The 19,733-nt window shown below is 44.3% G+C and overlaps 1 protein-coding gene across 3 annotated transcripts in view; it reads right to left on the bottom strand.

The window, feature by feature from the left end:
* ZC3HAV1 (zinc finger CCCH-type containing, antiviral 1) overlaps window positions 1-19,733 on the bottom strand; it is a 56,678-nt gene extending 36,945 nt beyond the window's left edge. The window contains exon 1 of one of the 3 annotated variants that reach the window (XM_039861079.1): window positions 19,551-19,733. Coding sequence is in view for 2 of the 3 variants with exons in the window: in XM_039861078.1 (XP_039717012.1) it covers window positions 10,396-10,703 (308 nt within the window). In the remaining variant the exon portion in view is untranslated. Of the gene's footprint in view, window positions 1-10,395; window positions 11,161-19,550 lie in introns of those variants that run through there. The other 2 variants (XM_039861078.1, XM_039861077.1) reach the window with 2 other exon arrangements.

Here is a 19,733-nt window from a genome sequence, read left to right as displayed (position 1 = left end):
TGAAAGTCTCCCATGGCTTCTTGGGGTTCTCTGAGCCAGTGGTTCTCAGTGAGGTCCCCAGACAGGCATCACTTGGGAAGTTGTCAGAAATGCAAATTATCAAGCCCCATCCTGGAACTTCTGGGTGAGTCTCAAACTTTTATCACCCATAGGAATTATCTAGAGGGTTAGAGAGCAAACAGATTGCTGGGCCCCACCCCCTACTAATCAGTAGATCTGGTGCGGGGACTGTAGATTTGCATTTCTGACAAGTTCGTGGGTGATGCTGAGGCTGCTGGTCTGATCCAGAGAGTATGCTTGGAGTATCGGGGCTCAAGGTTGCCTTCTCCAGCCAAGGACAATGAGTCCCACAGAAGGCTAGTTCGCAGCCACAGGGACTCCCCACCACCTGGCACAGAAAAGAGCTCTCCTACAAACCCTCATGAACTGCCCAGGGATAAACAGGTGTTTGCAGAATGCTGCCTGCACTTGGAGCAGATAAACTTCAAACAGCGAGAGTTAGAAGATAAAAAACAAAAACAAAACAAAAAAAAAACAGCGAAGATGGCCTTGAAACAGGCAGAATTGTCTCTCTTTCAGGAATCTCAGACCAAAAGCTTAAAAACAAATGATCTTTTCACTTTTCTTTTCCAGCCACAGAACGAAATGTTATTTTAACCCTGGCAACACACTCTCCCCCACCACGGATGAGGCCTAGCCTGCAGAGTGGGTCTCATCCCTGGCTACGCATAACAATCAACTGGAGAGTGTTTAGAAATCCCTCTAAGCCTGGGCCACACATCAGAGACCGATTTAGTGTGACAGAAGGTGGGGCCCCAGGTGACTCAACGGTGCAGTCTGGGCTGAGAATCACCAGCTGCGCTTGTCAGATTAGATTCTAAGTTAGGTTCTTGAACTAGATGTTCACCTCTGGCCTGCTGCACTTCACAAGTCGGTAAACTCAGGGGCAGCTCTAGGCTCACCAACCAGACCAATGGGGAAAACAACCTAAGGGAGAGCTTTAATATTTTTGACAATCATTTCTATTAAACTCTCCTTCCCTTTTCCCCCCCTCACCCCCTCTGCTCCCCAACACTTCATGGGGGTTGATAAAAATAAAGAGAGTTCATTTGTACAGAAAACAGGAAATAGCTCACCATGATATAAGCCAGGTGAAAAAGGAACCAGGATGTGTGAAAGATAAAATCTAGAGAACACTGATCTAAAACATAAAATGTCATCGATGAAACAACACTAGTGAAGTATTATTTTAAAGTCACGAGGCTCCTATTCTCTATATGTTTGTACTTCTGATGTTCAGGATTAAAATGCCATGTTACTAGAGGCGGGGGTGGTTCGCTGAATCTGGAACTCCTAGTAAGATGAGGGAGAACCAGAGCAGACCAGTAGGGAGCAGGGGTGGGGTGGGGGGGAGTAAGAACAGTGGGGGGAAGGAAACGGGTGGAGCAGAAGAAATGGGCCCGCTATAACCACAACTGTTACCACGAACACACCAGGCACAAAGAAGAGACCACCAGCTGTCTGCTGCTGCACGGTGAGCCCAGGTGCCGACAGCTACAGGCCTCCGCCTGGAGAAGCATGCATCTGGTCGGCTGCAAGACGCTGGGAAGCAGAGGGCAACAGGAGGAGACCCGGCCTGCTGAGGGTGGGAGAGGTAGGGGCCTCCCCGAGGAACGGGGCATATTCTAGAGTTGCACCAAGAGTGGGGCAAACAGTGCTCGTGCCTCCCCCAAATCACCTATTATTGTAGGCAATCTCCCCAGTCTTGACTTATTTCTCTGGTCCCCTAAATTAGTGGTTCCAAAACCTTGCTGTCTGTTAGAACTACCAACAGACTTTTTTAAAAAATCCCAATTACATCAGAACGTCTAGAGGTGGGAGCTGGGCATCAGTATTTCTTAAAGATTCTGCAAGTGGTTCCGATGTGCAGCAAAACTTTGGAAACCATCCACATCAGGAGTGAGGAAAAGTGTAGTAAGTGACAAGGGTAAAGGGTAGGAGGTGGTGACGGGATTGCTAAAATCTTGATTAGAAGAAGTAGGTCACATAAGGCTCTTCTCTTCACACATGCCCCTTGCCATCTTACCAACATAAATCACCTTCAAAATTAAGAATATTAAAATAGAGAGAGAAAGATGAACTAATAAACAGTGTTTGAGGATTTCTTTAGTGAGATTCCTCAAAAACAGTCTACTGTCTGCAACACAAAGTATGTGCTCAAGAAATATTTGTTGATGGGGTGCCTGGAATGTCCACGGTTTCCTGAACGTCTTCTGGTTCTATTGTATGGGTAACAGACATGTCACCCTAAACTTAGAGAAAATAACTTTCTTCATCTTTGTTCATTCTGCACTAAAGGTCCATTTCTCTTTTATTCTCTCAAGCAATGAAGCCACATAAAATCTTGCATTTGTACTCTGCTGGGAAGTGCACCCCAGATACTGTTTCTTAATGTGTGGTTCTTGGACCAAGGAATCTTTAGGGTGATAGTTAAAATGCAGAGTCCAGGCCCCAACCCATCCTTTCTGAACCAGAAGTTCTGATGTGTGACCTGAGGATCTGCATTTTAATAAGATCCTCCCAAGTGATTCAGATACACATCAATATTTGAGAAGTACTGCTCCGATGCTGGGGCCACCCAAGATTGATCCATCGACATGTGAGGAAAAAAGTAATGACTCTTTATATTTATTTTCTATCCTTAACAAAGTAAAAAACTCATTGCTTGGGCTGATAGGGGTGGAAGAGTAGAGGCGTTAATTTAGGAGGGGAACAAGGGAACAACCTTTAGGACTGATACAAATGTTCTTTATCTTGATCGTGGTGGTTACATAGGTGTATTCCTTTGTCAGACTCTTCAAACTGTAACTTTAAACAGGTATATTTTCTTCTATGTAAATAATGTTTGGCGACTAAGTCCCTGGATGACCTCTCTTAACCTGATGCTCGAGTTGGTTTGAAACGTGCTAAGAGCTCTTCTCAGTGGGGAGGTGTTAAAGAACCATGACCTGGGTCTCTACTCTCTGCTCCCAACCCGAATTCAGTTCAGTTACACTGATTTCTCATCGGGCCTGAAATCCGAGGTCGTCCCGGATTCTTTTACTGCCTTTGCACCGCCATCTTGGAGCCCTGTCAATTCCAACGTAGCATATAAGTGACGATCACAGATACATGTTTGGAGGTAAATGTGACTAGCAGCGCTAAGCAAGTTAGAACCCTTATGCAGAAGGAAAACGAATCTATACGTATTTCACTTGTTTACTTTCACCATCTCTATATTGTGTAAAAAGTAGAAAATATTTTGTTATCAGATGCTTATTTGTCACTATTTAAGATTTTATCACGATTCACAGTATCACTTATAATGTTGTGGTTTCTTGGCTTAATTTCTGCAGAAAGCTATAGATAATGAAAGTCAAATTTGATCAAATTAAAATAAATATGAAGCAAATCTGAAAGCAGAAGAGAAGTTCTCAAATGATTCTTGTGGGGCACACACCCTTTCATGCTGAACAGCGTGTCTCTAAGGCCACTGGCCTGACAACGTGACTCCGCGGACAGAGCACAATTAGTAAGACAAGGAACTTCCAGAAAGATGCCTCCTGGGTAAATACACCCACATGAATGACACATAGCATGCAAAAGTAAAAGGAAAACCTTGAAAACACGATGTTAAGTGAAATAAGCCAGACATAACAGGGCAGATCTTGTATGATTCCATTTATAGGAAACATCCAGAAGAGGCAAATCCACGAAGACTGAAAGGAGATGGAGGTCCCCAGGGGCTAGGGAGAGCGGGGAGTGAGGAGTGACTGCCGATGGGTGTGGGGCTTCTTTCCGGGGTGATGGAAATGTTCCAGAACTAGACAGTAATGACAGCTGCACAACATCGTGAGTGTACTTATTGCTATTGAACTATAAAATGAACTTTAAAATGGAAAAAGAAAGAAAGAAAGAAAGAAAGAAAGAAAGAAAGAAAGAAAGAAAGAAAGAAAGAAAGAAAGAAAGAAAGAAAGAAAGAAAAGAAAAGAAAAGAAAAGAAAAGAAGGGTTATTACAGACAAAAATAAACAGAATGTGAAGATGACCAAAAAAGCAACAGGCAAATAAGAAGCAACTACGAATTACACACCAAGTAAGACAAACGTTAAAAACAAGCATTATGGCTTAAAAGGGCTAGAAACCCAGAATATACAAAGAAACCCCCAATGAGGTACATTTCATATTCCTTGTATTGGCGCAGATTTTAAAAGGCTGATTGACGAGATATCAATTGACAAGAATATGAAACAAGGAGACACTCATATTTTTCTGGTGGGATAAAACTTGGTATAAACACTTGGAAAGCAATTTGACATTATAAAACTTAAGATAAGTATGGGCATTCCACTACTAAATAGATACCTAGAACTCTTCCACGTGTACACAAGGAAAGATATATCAAAATGTCCATTGCATCACAGTTTGTAATAGCAAAAAATTAAAACCAATCTACATTTTAATGAGAAAAATTGATATGTAAATTGTGCACATTCATACAAAAGAAAGCTATACATTTGAATGAACAGTCTCTTTTCTAAAATTTGTGGGGCTGGGGCAAGATAAAATGGAGGTTCACACACCGAGTGTTGAAATACTTAAAACTAATCAAGCTAAGAAATGATTCAATGAAATATGGCCTATCTTCCTGTCTTGACAAACATACTTCCATGATGACCAGGAAGGCCAAGCTGGGATTAGAGTTCTCAGACTCCTCAGAGTTCTATGACAGACTACAGCAGAAAGAACGAGGTCAGCCGTAGCTCCCAGCTCCAGCCCACCATTCTCTTCCCAAGCCAGGCTCTGCCACACTGCTCATGTAGAGGCAATGGACGCAATGGCCAAATTCCTTCCACGTGCAGGAAGACCTGGGAAAGAAGCCCACACAGGCTCTGGAAGCGGGCTTGGGAACTCCAGGGTCCCAGGAACCCAGACAATAGTCTAGAACATGGTAGGGCCACAGATTCTAAATGAGCATGATTCCTCGGCCCCATGGACTCCTCAAAAAGTAAGAATACTACTGGAAGGGGCCCGGAACTTGGTCCTGGAGAGCAGAGGGCACAGGGTAGAAGTCTACCCTGCTCAGGTTTCAAGGTGGTACAGAAATAGGGCTCTGTAAATTAGGGGTGAGTCTCAGAAACACCATGCTGCACGAACAAGAGTGAATAAAGCAACGTCTGTACATCTAATATTGATGTCATTTATAGGCTTAAAGACAGGCAAAACAACCCTAAATATTGCTTAGAAATATACACATACGTAGAAAAATAATAAATGAGAAAAATAAACACCAAATGCAGAACAGTGCTGCTGAGATTGTAAACTGGTACAGTTATTACGGAAAAGAGCATGCAGGTTCCTCAAAAAATTAAAAACAGACTACCACATGATCCAGCAATCCCACATCAGTATATTTATCCAAAGGAAATGAAATCACTATCTGGAAGAGATATCTGCACTTCCATGTTCAATGCAGCATTATTCACAGTAGCCAAGACATGGAAACAACCTAAGTGTCCATCCACAAATGAACGGATAGAGAAACAATTTGGTATATGTGTATATAATAAAACATTATGCAGCCATAAAAATAAGGAAATCCTGCCACTTATGACAACATGTATCACACTAAGAGACATTACTCTAAGTGAAATAAGCTATTCACAAATACTACATCTCACTTATACACAGAATCTTAAAATAAGTCAAACTCATAAAAGAATTGACAGGGCTGGGGTTAGGGAAATGGAGAGATATCAGTAAAGGGTACATACTTTCAGTTATAAGGTGAGTAAGTTCTGAAGAACTAAGGTACAGCATGGTGACTATAGCTAATAAAAATGTATATTTGAAATTTTCTGAGTTGATCTTAAGTGGTCTCATCATCAAAAAAGGGAGGAGACAGATGAAGCAATGGACTGGTTAATTAGTTTGATCAAGGGAATTATTTTGCTGTATATCAAAATATCACATTGTATACCTTAAATATATATAATGTTTATTAGTCAATAATACCCTGAATAAAGCTGGAGGGAAAAAAAAGTGGTTATCTGTAGTGATCACCTTTACAATGGGGGAGATGATCAAGGAAGAGAATTCAGGGGGGGGTCTAACTCTGGAATATTCTACTTCTGAAGCTGATTTGTGGGTATACAGATATTTATTGTATGCTTTATATATTTTCATAAGACTTAAGTATCACGTAGTAAAAACTTTAATGAGAAAATTCTTTTAAAATTAAAATGAAAGATACCATTTTATATCTTTCAGACTGGCATAAATCAAGAGTCTGAAAATACCAAGTGCTCATTGGCCATAAAATGGAGACAACTGGGACTCTCAAACATTAAAGTATAAATTGGTACAACCAGTTTAATACCGATTTGTCAGAATATGGAAAAGTTGAAGCTGTACAATCATTCAACCCAGCACTTTCATTTCCTAATGATCCATCCTACAAGCTCCCGCCATGAGCACCAAGAGACGTGTATATTCTTGGCAGCGTGGTTTGTTGCAGCAAAAAATTGGAAATATCCCAAATGCCCATTATTGGAGGAATAAGTACTGAACTGTGGTATAAATCATATGATGTAATACTATACAGCTGTTAAAATTAATGAACTAGACTCTTATGACAACATGATAAGATCCCCAAAACATAACATTGAATAAAAAATTTAAAACACATAAAACAATACTACATTTAAGATATGAATAAAAACATCTAAGTAAGGAAATTACAGAATTATGGAAGGGCAGAATACACACCAAAATCATAACTGAGCTTGCTTCTGGGAAAAGACTAGGGAAGAGAAAAAATATAACCTTAGGACTATTACGGCTTTTATTTTATTTTAATAGATAAGAAGCAGAAATGAAAAATGTAAATATTCTGGGAGATGAGTTATAAGCTTATAATACTATATCTAACTTCTGTCATATTATATACTCAGAATACATATAGTCCAATGCCCCTTATATTATTCTTTGCACTTTTTCTTTTCGATTTATGAAATAGTCAACTAATCCTCTTCTCATCTACCCACCCCCACCCAAAGTTTCAGTCAGCCACACAGGAAAGGCATACAAACAGGAAAAAGCTCAGAGGAAATAGCCACATTAGCAGAAACCACAAAGCTAGTCGAAGACACTCAGACAACTGGCTTGAAACAGAAATCACGCTTGCAAAAAAATAACGAATGGAAGATCACACTCACACAGCTTTGACAACACGAAAGCTAGTTAAGAAGTCATGCAGATCCAGGTTCAACACTAACTCTGCCAGCTACCTGCTCAGAGACCTTCGGTAAATTTCTGAACTGCTCTAGGCCTGAGTTTCCTTACGTTAAGTAAGATAGGACTTATAATACCTACCTCAAGAATCACGGTAAATACTAACTTGGATACCATCTGTAAAGTGCTTATCAGAGTACTTGGCACATAGTTATTTGTTCGATAAATGGTAGTTAATGTTTGTGTCAGAACTGGGATTAGAACTCCCTGTGTGGGCATATAATTAAGAAAAGCAAATAGAAATATCCAAATTGATGCACCAAAACAAATAATCCTCCAACACTGGAGCAAGCCCTACTGTTGACTGATACGTATGGCTTAAAAACAAGGGAAAGGAGAAGAGGAGAGCTACAGAATAGACAGGAGACATTCCATTTATGAATAACAATATCAGAGGGGAAATTTTATAAAGCCAGAAAAATGCAAACTGTCCTCAGGCAAACAGGCAACAGTTTATCAAACTGAATGGTAATCTCAACTGGGTACCAACTGAGCTACAGATCCCATTAACCTGTAATCCACAAAGTCCTTACACTCCCACACTTCTAGCTTTAGAAGATAAGCTTTCATAAGCTGCTAAAAAAGAGAGAATATTTTTTAAGTATACTTAAGGGAGAAAAAAAAAAACATTTTCTAGGCTTGGGTCTAAAAAAGATTCTCACAAGGGTCTTTATTGCGAGGACACATGGTACATTAATGGATTAAAAATCTGTAATTCTCTAATTCAAAAGTGATATAAAAGAAAATTAAGTTAATTTAAAATATGACAAGACCAATAAATGTAAGAAATAAGAATTTACCACTTCACTAAAAAAAGTTAATGAATTCCCTGAAAGATCCATCCAAACGTACATTGACCAAATTATCCCTATGTTACATATATTCTTCTAAAATATAGAGGAAGTACGGGTTAACAACCCAATTTATGAGCTTAAAATGGTTTTGATGTTTCAACCAGGCCAAAAAAAAAAAAACCAATAAAATTTATAAAACAAAAAACGAAAGTTTCTTAACATATTGTAAGAAACAAAAACAAAGTTTCTAAATATACTGGGTATGTAATATATTGAAACAATTATGGATTATGTCTGCGTAGGTTTTTACCTGAAAATGCAAGTTAGATTATATGACAGGAAAATTGGAAAACCAACTGGATCTTAGATGATATTAAAATTGTAATTGTAAAACAATGCAATCATTGTACTGTGGTTATGTTAATAAAATAGAGTATTTATCCTCTAGAAATACTAAAGTATTTACAAAGCAAATGATCTCTTTTTGGGTTTAAAATAACACACTGGAGTTGGGGACAGGGATGGGGAGGGGGAAAATAAATGAAACAAGATTGTCTCTATTTTGAAAATTGTTGAAGCGAAATGATATATATTACTTTACTACGACAGTATATTTTGAAAATATCCGTAGTTGAAAATTAAAAGAAGCATATGTATTTAAAAGTTAGTAAGTTAAAAGCCAACTAGTTAGTGAAAAATTTTTTCACAACAGAAAAAAAAAGGATGACGAAGACTTCCAACTGTTGTTATTCAGTATAGTGCTAGAATGTTCCTTCCTTTTCTTCTTTCTATCCTCCCCCCTCTTGCCTCCTTGCTTCCCGATTTCAACCATTGCTGTGAATAGATGTCTCCTTCTAAACACATAACTTCCCAAAACCCAGACACAGACTTTCTGATTGGTGCCTCAAAACATATTCAAAAAAATATTTTTTAAATGACGAAGCATATTCAAGCACTTTTTAAAAAGTTTGAGTTTTGCCCTAAACAAATATAAAAAAAATTTAAAACACTATCTTATCCGCCTTATCCATTTAAAATGTCTTTTGTATGTCTTATTACATATATTGGGAGTGAGTGATCTAAAGTTCACTAACAAGCGCGGGATCAAAAGTTTGAGGACTGCCATTTTGGATACGGGGACATCACTTAAAGTTTTTGATGAGAGTAAAAAGTACTATATCAAGAAAAATAATTGAGCGGAAGTACACAGGAACAGAAACGATGGGGAGAAAGACTATAGACCAGAGAATCATTCACTAATTCAAGACATTCATTCGGAAATGAGATGAGAAGGAAGACACTCCGGGAAGGGACGGGAGACTTCAGGAAAAGGACTTGGTGATTAAAGATGAAGAGAGGGTTTGGGGGGAATGTCGAGACCCTGCCCTGGGGGACAGAAGATGAGTTTGACTCATACTGGCGGGATAGTCAGACACTGAGACAGAGAACATAGATTCAGCTGGAAGGCCTGGGCGGGCAGGTGCGCAGCCATTTTTGAAGACGTGACAGCTGAACCCCAGGGAGTGAACTCTCGGGGAGACTTGGTAGATAGGTCAAAAGGCTTAACTCAAACCTCGGGGCACACTTATATTTACGAGGCAAAACAAAACAAAACAAAAAACCTGGAAAAACAAATAGCTGCCTGAGAAGTAAGCCGCACTATGTCAAAGTGGTTCCCAGGGCGGGATGTCAGCGGTTGGATCACCGCGGAGAGACCATGCGAAGGAGCGCCCCGAGAGGACACACCATTGGTAACCTGGAATAGGACTATTCTGTCAAGCGGTGTGGACGAGCGTCAGATATCAGAAAAGCGACAATGAGGGGGATGGGGCGGCTAGACCCGCGGCCGGCGGCGGTGGAGAAGGATCCGGGTGCCGAGCGTGGCGTGGGCGCCGGGGAGACCGCAACGCGCCTAGGGACGGAGATGGCAGAGGGGGAAAGACTCAACAGTCCTGAGAGTGGAGGCACTTTCCTTCGTTCCCAAGCCTGCCTCCCAATGCCCAAGGCCTGGCGGGCCCCCAAAGTACTTTACTCTTATGGGGGCGGGGAGTTAAGCGGACTCCCCGGGGCAATGTGGCGTTAGCCATACTCCCGGCAAGGTCTGGAGGCGCCAGAGGAAGGTCTCTCCACCGGAGCAGAGAAGTGAGGGGGCGAAGGAAGGGGCTGTGGGGTGCGAGGTCCCTTCGAGGGCGCGCCCCTCGCGGACAGCAGCCCCCGGAGTCGTCTAGCCGGGGACCCGGGGAGCCGCCCCTCCTTCGCAGCGCACTCACCGATCCGACTGCGAATAGTGGCAGCGGCCCAGCAGGTTGAGCTTGCAGAGGTGCAGGTTTCCGCAGCCTTTTTTGCAGAACTTACGACGGCAGATCCGGGCTCCGGTAGTGGCCACCACGGACCGGGTGACCCCGGCCCCGTCGCGGGTCTCCAACACCGCGAAGCGGTTGGGCCCGGCCGCCTTCAGCACCTCGCAGAGCTGCGCTTTGGACAGCGCGATCTCCTGGAGCAGCGCGTCCAGGGCCATGCGGCCCCCGTGCGCGCACAGGATCTTGGTGATGAAGCAGCACACCTCCGGGTCCGCCATGGCGCTGCGCTGGCCTTGCCGCGGCGCGGGACGCAGCTCCGGGGAGAATCGAAACTTATGAGAGCCCCGGGGGCGGGCGCGGGCGGTGCTGGGCTGGGCGCGCCCGGGGCCCGCGAGCGCGCGCTCTCCGCCGCCGTTAACCGAGCCCAGTGGTTTCGGTTTCCCACTCGGCTCCGGGTCAACAGAGCAGATGTCAGCGACCCGATCCGCCTGTCGGATTTTAAGTCAACCGCGACGGCAACCGAATGGAAGGAAAGCGGGCAGCAGGACGGCGGCTCCCGCTGGGTTCCGGCGTCCACGAGGGTGAGGTTCCCCAGCGGGTGAGGCTTCCTCCGAAAGAAGAGAAACTAAAAATGATCTCGGGGCGCTGGTGCAGTTTTTATAAGCCAGCCCAAGTGGCGAATGACGCGAGTTTGGGAGCCCCCTGGAGGAGTTCTCTCTGCACCCCACCCATCCCGGGAAAGAGCATACCTAGTGAGTGAGCGCTTGCTCCGAGCTGGGCGCCCTGCCTCCGCTATCAGTCAATCTAATCAAAACCTCCACGAGTTAGGTATTATTAACCTCGCTCTGTGTTTAAGGAAGAAACTTGAGCACACACGCACAGCCATCAAGCTGGAGCCTGGGTGTTACCCGAGGTCCCCCAAATCTGGCCCCCAGGCCCCAGATCGTGGACCGCCTGGCTAGGGCCAATGTGCACTTTCTCCCACACCACCATGTCCTCCTAAAAAAGGAGCGATTATACCTCTCCCTCCCTTTTGCCTTCTCTCGAGCTTTTTGAAGAACCATTTCTTGACCTTTCTTGCCTGCCTGTTATCGCTAACCGCGGTGCCTCAGGCATCGCTTGCCTCTCCACAGCCAGCAGTCTCAGGCCGGCACGTCTGGACATAACCCAGGATTGCAGATCGGTTTCTCTCTTTAGGTATTTGGACAAGACCTTTTACCCTCCGGGGCTTGGGCCCCCAGAGTTGGTATAAACATTATTTTAAAGTGAAAATATTTGAGCTACAGAAGATGCTGAAGAAATTTTATCTGAAATTCTCTTACTCTGACTAAAGCAGAGCCTCCTGGAAATGCAGCTACTTCCAGCGACCCCCTTCCAAAGGCGTTGCCTACCCATTCAGTTGTCCAGTGGAGACAGCCCCAACAGAACCTTCCATACTCTCCACTGGAGCCCTAAAAATCCTTCTCTTTTGTTAAATTGAGAGAAATTTCTGGATATTCTCCACCCCTCCCAAGATGTAAATAAATCTTTTTTGTCTTTTCTTCTCCTGTCTACTGTCACTTAATTTGCAGGTCCTCAAGCACTGGACCCAAATTGGAGAGGAAAAGGTTTTTCCCCACAACACTCCCAAGTAAAATAAATGGGCCACTAATCAGATTGGAAATAAACCTTTTCCAAAAAGGATAGACTATGGTTGTCAAATTAGAAAGTCTTCAAAATGATCAATGGGAAGTCTCAGTTTAGTGATTCGTGGTAGATGAACTGTGTCCCTCGGGAATAGCATACTTTGGTATGAAAACCAGCCAAATGTGGGGCTTACACAGGATCATCTGACTTCTCGTTCCCTCTAGCTGTTACTTTCATAGTTGCCTTTGATCTACTTGGCCTTATCTGTGGTCTGACAGGTTGCCAGGACAGCGCTTTCATTATCAAATCAAATTCAACACAGGATCTTCTGTGTGGCCCTTACATCAATGTGTCGCTCTGAACATGCAGAAGTTTAAGAAACAGTGCCTGCCCTCAAAGAACCTGTGTTTGGGAAGACATGAGAAAAACATTCAAACATAAGGGAATCAGTGGTTTCTTAAAAAGAAAACCACATGCCCAAAATGGCATCGCTTGTGCTAAAAGCCCATGATACTAAACATAGATTTAATACCTGATTTAATTGTGGTTTCATCCTCTCCCAGAAATATAATTTTAATCAACTAGTCTGGAATTTTCTGGTCAAGAACCAGTAAGGTAATCTGTATTATAGGCTCTCTCCAGGCCACACTGCCCTCCACCTCAGAGGAAGAAGAGACAATTTATACGATAAAACCCTTGCCCTTCCTTTCACCAAAAAAGATGATGTCCTGGCCTAAAAATAGTCATTTCTTTTCTTTTGCTAATAACTCACCTGCCACAATCTTCTGCCTATAAAAACTTTCCATTTTGTACAACCCCTCAGAGAGCCCTTCTACTTGCCAGATGGGATGCTGTGCAATTCATGAATCCTTCAATAAAGCCAGTTAGGTCTTCAAATTTACACAGCTGAATTTTGCTTTTTAACAGGTTAAACATTGCGATTGGTATACAAGACGTTTGAGAAGGAAGAGTACAGTTTGGCTAAAGTAGTTGAGAATAGAAATATAAAATTCCCCTCAATTTGAAGCCATGAAAAATGCTTTAAGGGATTGTGGGAAGGGAAAAGGCAGACATTTCGTGAAATTTTGAAATTTGTGCTGTCATGGGTTGACTTCTCCAGGAAGCAGACACTGATATAAAGTTTGGAGTACAGAAGGTTTCGTGAGGTGTAACACAGAAAGGCAGGGTAAGAAGCACGATTGGTCCATTGGTCCATGGTAACTATCAGACTGCAATGCAGACCTCACAATTCTTCCAGCCTAGCAGGGAGCAGGAGTCTAGCCTTGGGCCACTGCCTTACTCAGTCATGGGGGAGGGGCCCCCGGGGAAGAATGTTTTAGCTCAAACGCAGATCTTGAAGGAGCTAAAGCTGGAGGCTATCACGTAAACATACTCCTTGAGTTGGGCAACAAGCCCTAGCTTAAGGGGCATCCGAGTGACACCCTGTCTGCTATAGTCCCCCCTTTGTGCCACGTGTATCTATTTCTCTCTCTATTCAGGGAACAGTTCCTTCAGGGCCCTGTAGGGTGCTATCCCTAAAAGGAAACTTACCAGAGGGAAGTCTAATGGCATGAACTATAGCCCTGTCAGGGTTGCCAAGCCATGACTAGGCCTCATGCTATACCTCCGCCGCTATCCAGTCTAATCCCCTCACCCTCAGCTACTACCTCAGCTGCTCTCAGTAGCTCACCGAGGTGGGCGCCCCAAATCCTCATTCCTAAGTAGTCTGAGCACCTTCTCAGACTAGGGCTGCTGATCTTGTCTTGTCCATTCACAGTCACAATTGGGCAAAATAGTACCAATTGACAACCAAATAAGTCACTGGAGTCTATGCATATTCCTCCCTGCCCCCACTGTCTAACAGTGGCCCTACCTCCTCCTGATGACCAGGTCAATTACCTCTGATAAGACAGCTATTCCATGTCTTACCTGTCAGTCTCTGACCACAGGAAGGCCAAAGTGCCTGGTAGCAGCCACTAACTTATAATCCAATGGAAGTTTTGCTCTTACCACAGGCAAGAACGTTCCCTTTTGGGGGACCAAGACCTGTAACCCTGCAGAGCCCAGAGTGGTGGAGACAGGGAGGCCAATGAGTCACTGGAATGATGCTAACTGGGGCCACTCATGCTTCTGGCCCTTGCTCCCAGACCCATGTACTTTTTCTATTAGGGATGCAGCACCATACTAAGTTGTCTGATTAGTATATGTGCTGCCGAAGCAGGTGTCTAAGTTGTCTGATTGAAGGCATATACTGTGACGCTCTGGAGGAAATGTCACCATGGCAACCTCTCACCTCCATGCTGGAGCTTCCACTGCAACTTTGACTCTATCTGTGCAGCAGCTTCTGGGCAGTGGGGTGTGTGATGTGAACAGAAGATCCTACACTCGTGGGCTCACTCCCTCGCTCTCTGTGCCACAGAGAAAGTCCTCCAGTCAGATGCTGTGTTACATGGAATTCTACATCTGTGGCTCAGGTGATCTTTAAGCCCCCAGGGAGTGGTGCCACTGAGGCCTTGCAGGCAGAGAAGGCAGCCCCAAACTCAGAATCAGTGTTTATTCCTGTGAGAGCAAACTTCTGGCCCATTTAGGTAAAAAGGAGCCCAATGTAGTCAACTGGTCACCAAGTAGCCTTGTTGACCTCCTTCTGGAATATAAAAGCTGAGCGAGCATTGGCCTTTTAGCTGGCAGGTCGGACATTCAGAGGTAGCAGTAGCTATATTTGTTTTGGTAAGTGACAGTCCATGCTGTTAGATTTTTGCATTGCCCCCATCTCTGCCACCATAGCTTCTTTGTTCAAGCATCCATCACGTAGTAGTTGGGGGAGAGAGATTTCTGATAAAGGCTAAGTCATTTTGTCTAGTTGGCACATTTTTTGTGATAGCTACTTTCTAGTGGGCCTTAACGCGTGATACAAACAACTTCCCACTTTGTGTCCACTCCTACAGGTCCACCTATATTTCTCTATCCCAGACCTTCTTGCTTTTGATTTCATAATCTTTTTTCTTTCAGGCCCTCCACCAGGCCAAGCCACTCATTACTGCCCATGCGTGCACGAATATTTTAACCTTGGGCCATTGTCCTTCCGTTATGACCAAGGCCCATCCCAGAGCCCCTGCCGTTGTGGAGATTTTCCTTCACTGTTTCCTGCTGTCTTCCCTGAGTAAGACTGTAATAAAGCCACCGTCATTTTTAGCTTGTACCCACATAGTTAAATGACCCACCCGTAACTCAAACTTGGTCTTTTTCCCCCTCTTTTAGCTGTTTCTGTGGGACCCTCTTCATATGATCAAAGGTATACTCTGGGGGAGAGGTACAGTGCAACCGTAATGAGTGACGTGGAGACCTGGGCTACATACTCACTCGGTTCATGAGTCCTGATGGTGCTCGGTCCCAGCTGTATCAGATTCATCTTATGATGGCTCTGATGCTGGGCCCGCCTGGCGTTATGACTTGATGTGTCCAGTAGGACCTAGTTCATGATGGCCAGTTCTGAACCATGGTCATTCATTATCTCTACCAGTGCCCAGCAGCAAGCTAGGAACTGTTTTTCAAAAGTGTTTTTCTTCATTGCAGTTGGCATACCCGTTTCATAATCCCAGGGGCCGGCATCATGACCCTTCTGCTGGGACTTGCCATCACTGCATCTTTTCCCGTCATTGACACCTCCAACACTCTAGGCTCTGCCAGGTTGAATAGTTCAAGCAGAAGGACTGTTGGTATCACAGCCTGGACCTGCCACAGAGCTCATCCCTGCTCTGAGCCCCACTCAAAGCTGGCCGCCTTTCAGGTCACCCAGGACAAGGGTATCAGTAGTATTTCTCAGTGTAGAATGTGTTTCCTCAAGAACCCCAAATTCCTAACAGTCCCTGTGCTTCCTTCTTTCCAGTAAGGGATCTGAGATGCAACAATGTCTCTATTAGGAGGAAACGTCCCAGCACACTGCTCCATCTAGCATCATTAGTGAAGTGGCAGGTCATGGAACCTTTGTAGGATTTCTCATTCTCTGGATCACATGTGTCACACCAAGCCGTAAGTGTATGCGCTGCCTTTTTCTCATCCTGCCTGAGCAGCGTGGTATCATGGACGCAGTGGATGGAGGTGATGATATGCGGATGTCTAAATGCTCCGGTTCTCTTTGGTCTATAAGGACTGAAGGGTAAGCAGAAAACTGTGGCAAGACTATAAATGCTTGTTGGTATCCATTCCGTGTGAGTATGAACTATTTCTGACCTTTCCTGATTGGGATTGAAAAGAATGCATTTGCCAAATCAGCGGCCACAAGCCATGTACCTGAGGCTGCATAACTCCAATCCAGCCAAGCTGCTACATCAGGCGCAGCAGGTTAAAGGGGCTCCACCTCCTTGCAGTAGTCTGACGTCTTCTCTAGACCCATGCGCTTGCTGCCATGTCGACATTGACACGTTCAACAGAGGCAGGATAGGGACAGCATTCCTTCCTCTCGTTGATATTAAGAGTGGCACTAACAGCTGCCACCCTCCCCAACCCGGGATGCAATGATATTTTGTGGTTACTATACTGAGCTGAAGGTGGGGGGACAGGGTGCAGTTTCAGATGCTCCCCGGGTGAGAGCTAATGCAGTAGGGAAGGATCACGAGGATGCAATGTGAGGGTTAGCCCAACTTCCAAGAATGTCATTCTTAACCGTGTATTTAGGAATTAAGAGAATGACAACCGGTGAGTCCATGGACCCAAGGGACCCACTGTGGCCTGGACCTTAGGACTCCAGTTGCTCCCATTCTAACGGGGGGTCCATGAAGAGGCTTCAAGTCTCACAGTGTTAGTTGACTTCTGACCCCACAGTCATCAAAATGTGCCAGGGTTCTGTCATCCAAGTAACTGCTATAGATCTCTTTGGAGAAGGACTGGAGAAACTACTACAGTCCATTCTTGCCATAGTGTCATAGGCCCTTCTCCCTGGGAACCTGGCCACCTCTCAGTCATCAGGTTCTGCTTCTGAACATTGATTTGGGTATGAAAACTGGGCAAGAACTGTGACCTTTTATTGAGGGGTGACCATCTTCCTCATGGCCCTGCCTATTAATTCTCGTTCTTTTTAGATTACACAGGTGAAACAGTACATTTTAGCTACTCATCTATTTTCTTCCTAGGGCAACTCGGTTCTGTTCATAGTCTCTGAAGCTCTCTACAGGTCAGGTCCCCTGGCTGCCACTCTGACTTTGCTGTTACAAACCCCTGGCTTCTGTACTTAAGGGCCATTACCTGGTATCTATTACATCAGGGTCTTATCATCCCCATGGCTGTCAGTGAGCCAAATTCCAGGACAGCCCCTCCTTCCATCAGTTCTGTCCTACAGGGAAAGCACCACTGAATCTCTTAGTGATATTGGTGTCCCTATCACCAGTGTAGTCTTGATGAATGTGACTCCTCTCAGCCACCTGTGGAGCCTAATGCTCTGGTGGGCCTTCTGGCCTTAATATCATATATCTATTCCAGCATGTCCACTTTTCTGAGTCTTTTAATCCTTTCTTCTACTGTCTGACCCAGAAATGTAGGCATTCCAACCTCACTCTTAATGGGCCATCAATTTTCCAGGCTTCTACGAGCCATCTAGCAGCAATTTGGCACCATCCCTTGGTCCTTGCCGGGATGCTAAAGATTATATCCTGCGAGAATGCTCTTATATCAATAAATTCTCCTGTATAGAGTCTTATATTCTAGCTCTCTTGATAGAACAGTTTTTTCCAGAATGGTAAGGTTTAAAATCAAAATGGATTACTCATTTTAGAAGATTGACAAGGAAAGAAGAGGGGAGAGGAGGGAAGAGGAAAGGAGAGGAATTATTCAGGTAGCTAGAGGAAGATTTTTAAAATGTGTTTGCTTGTGTATTACTGGAAGATCTGGGTATATGTGAAAATTTCACAGAGATAAATCTGGGGAGAGTCAAAACCACAGTTTCTAGGGCTCATTAGTGTGATACCAGGCTACGTGAAACAGTTGAACCACCACCAATCGAAAAAGGAAGCAAAACGTACATAAGGCAGTGATGAGTCAGCTATAAACATCAGAGGATTGAGTCAGACGTAATGTCCAAAGTCCATGGTAAACAGGTGTTCTCCAGGAGACACGGGAGTCAGAGGAGACATTAGTCAGCCAGACAGAGCGGGGCGGAGGTAGGAGCGGAAGAGGGCTTTTCCCTAGATTGAACCTACCTGGCAGCAAGTCTCCCTTGGAAGAACTGAACTGGGAAGGGAGGAAGCTGTTTGTGCAGCGGAGGAGTTAACTTTACAGTGAGAAGGGTTGTTTCCCTCATTGAGGATAAATTTATAGACTTTGCTTTGGTGGTGTTAAAATGAGAAACTTCAGGCTGCAAACCATCCTGTCACTTGTCTGAAATCAGAGGCAACAAGTGTGTCCTAATCTAGAGGCGGGGCTAATGTGGGGATGAGGAGGCCTGATGTGGTGGCTGGCTCACCCCAGCATGTCTCACTTCTTGATATTTTCACCGTTGTGTAGTCCCCTCCCATGTTCAATAGGACTGATCTGTGTAATCAATAGGATATTCCAGAAGCAACAGTATGAGTTCCAAGACTAGGTCATAAAAACGCTGTGACTTCCATCTTGCTCACTCTCTCATCACTCGCTCTGGGGAAGCCAGTCATTATGCTGTGTGGATATTCAAGCAGCCACATGGAGAGGTCTACGTGGCAGGTAACAGACCTCCTGCCAACAACAGCACTAACCTTCCTGGCATGTGGGTGAGCTGTTTGGAGTGGGACTCTTCAGCAACAGCCGAAACAGGTGACTACAGCCCCAGCTGACAGTGCGATTTCAACTTTTAGGAGAGACTCTGAGCCAGAACCATCCAGCTAAGCTACTCGATAGAAACTACGGGAGATAAGAACATTGATCGCTTTAAGCCGTTAAATTTGGGGGTAAATTGTTATGCGGCAATGGATAATTAACACAATATACCCAAACACACAAAGTAACAAAGGTCCAAAACACAAAGTAATGTGGACAGAAACTGGGTGAGTAATCAGGTCCAAAGGGCTGAAAAAACGGATTAAGTGAAGAGGGCAGATTGGATGGGGGCGGGAATTTCAACAGGTTACCAGGTCGTGTGTGGCTGGAGAGGGTAAACACTGAATGTTAGATCTCTGAGGCCGGTGTATAAAAAGTTAAGGCAGGACTGGGCTTGGCAGGCAGAGAGAGGCCCAGCGGCAGGCTGCATCTGGGTGGCCTTTCACAGTTTGGCCTTCTCGTTTGAGTACTGTTCCACCTGGGAGGAGATAGGATTCAGACTGTGCCCTGAACCCCAAGGCACTGACTGGGTCAGATGCTGACAAGACTCCAGGCCCTGAGCGTTTACTACATCGAATGTGCTCAAATAGTTAAGAAGCTTTGGCTAGATAGAAATGACAAAGATTTAGAATTTGCAAACTGGAACACAGCTAGGCAAAACCTACAAGAGTTCCAAAGGTGAAAGAAAAGCTGAGGGTTCTTAGAGTAAAAAGTACCTTCTTGAAAAGAACCAGTCCTGTATCCTTAACCCCTGGATTGGTCCAAGAGGCTAATCTTCAGATGTCTGGTGGTCTGGGCAATGGAACAATTTCTTCTTGAGGTCATTGAGATGATCATCTGAGGGTCTGATGTATGTCCAGGCATTGATGAAAGACTGGAAATTTCAGAAGTTTAAGTTC

Source organism: Pteropus medius, unplaced genomic scaffold (assembly GCF_902729225.1).
Source record: "Pteropus medius unplaced genomic scaffold, Ma_sr-lr_union100, whole genome shotgun sequence".
NCBI lineage: Eukaryota > Metazoa > Chordata > Mammalia > Chiroptera > Pteropodidae > Pteropus > Pteropus medius.
The sequence above is the reverse complement of the archived record's forward strand: the minus strand, read 5'-3'. Positions and strand labels throughout refer to the sequence as shown.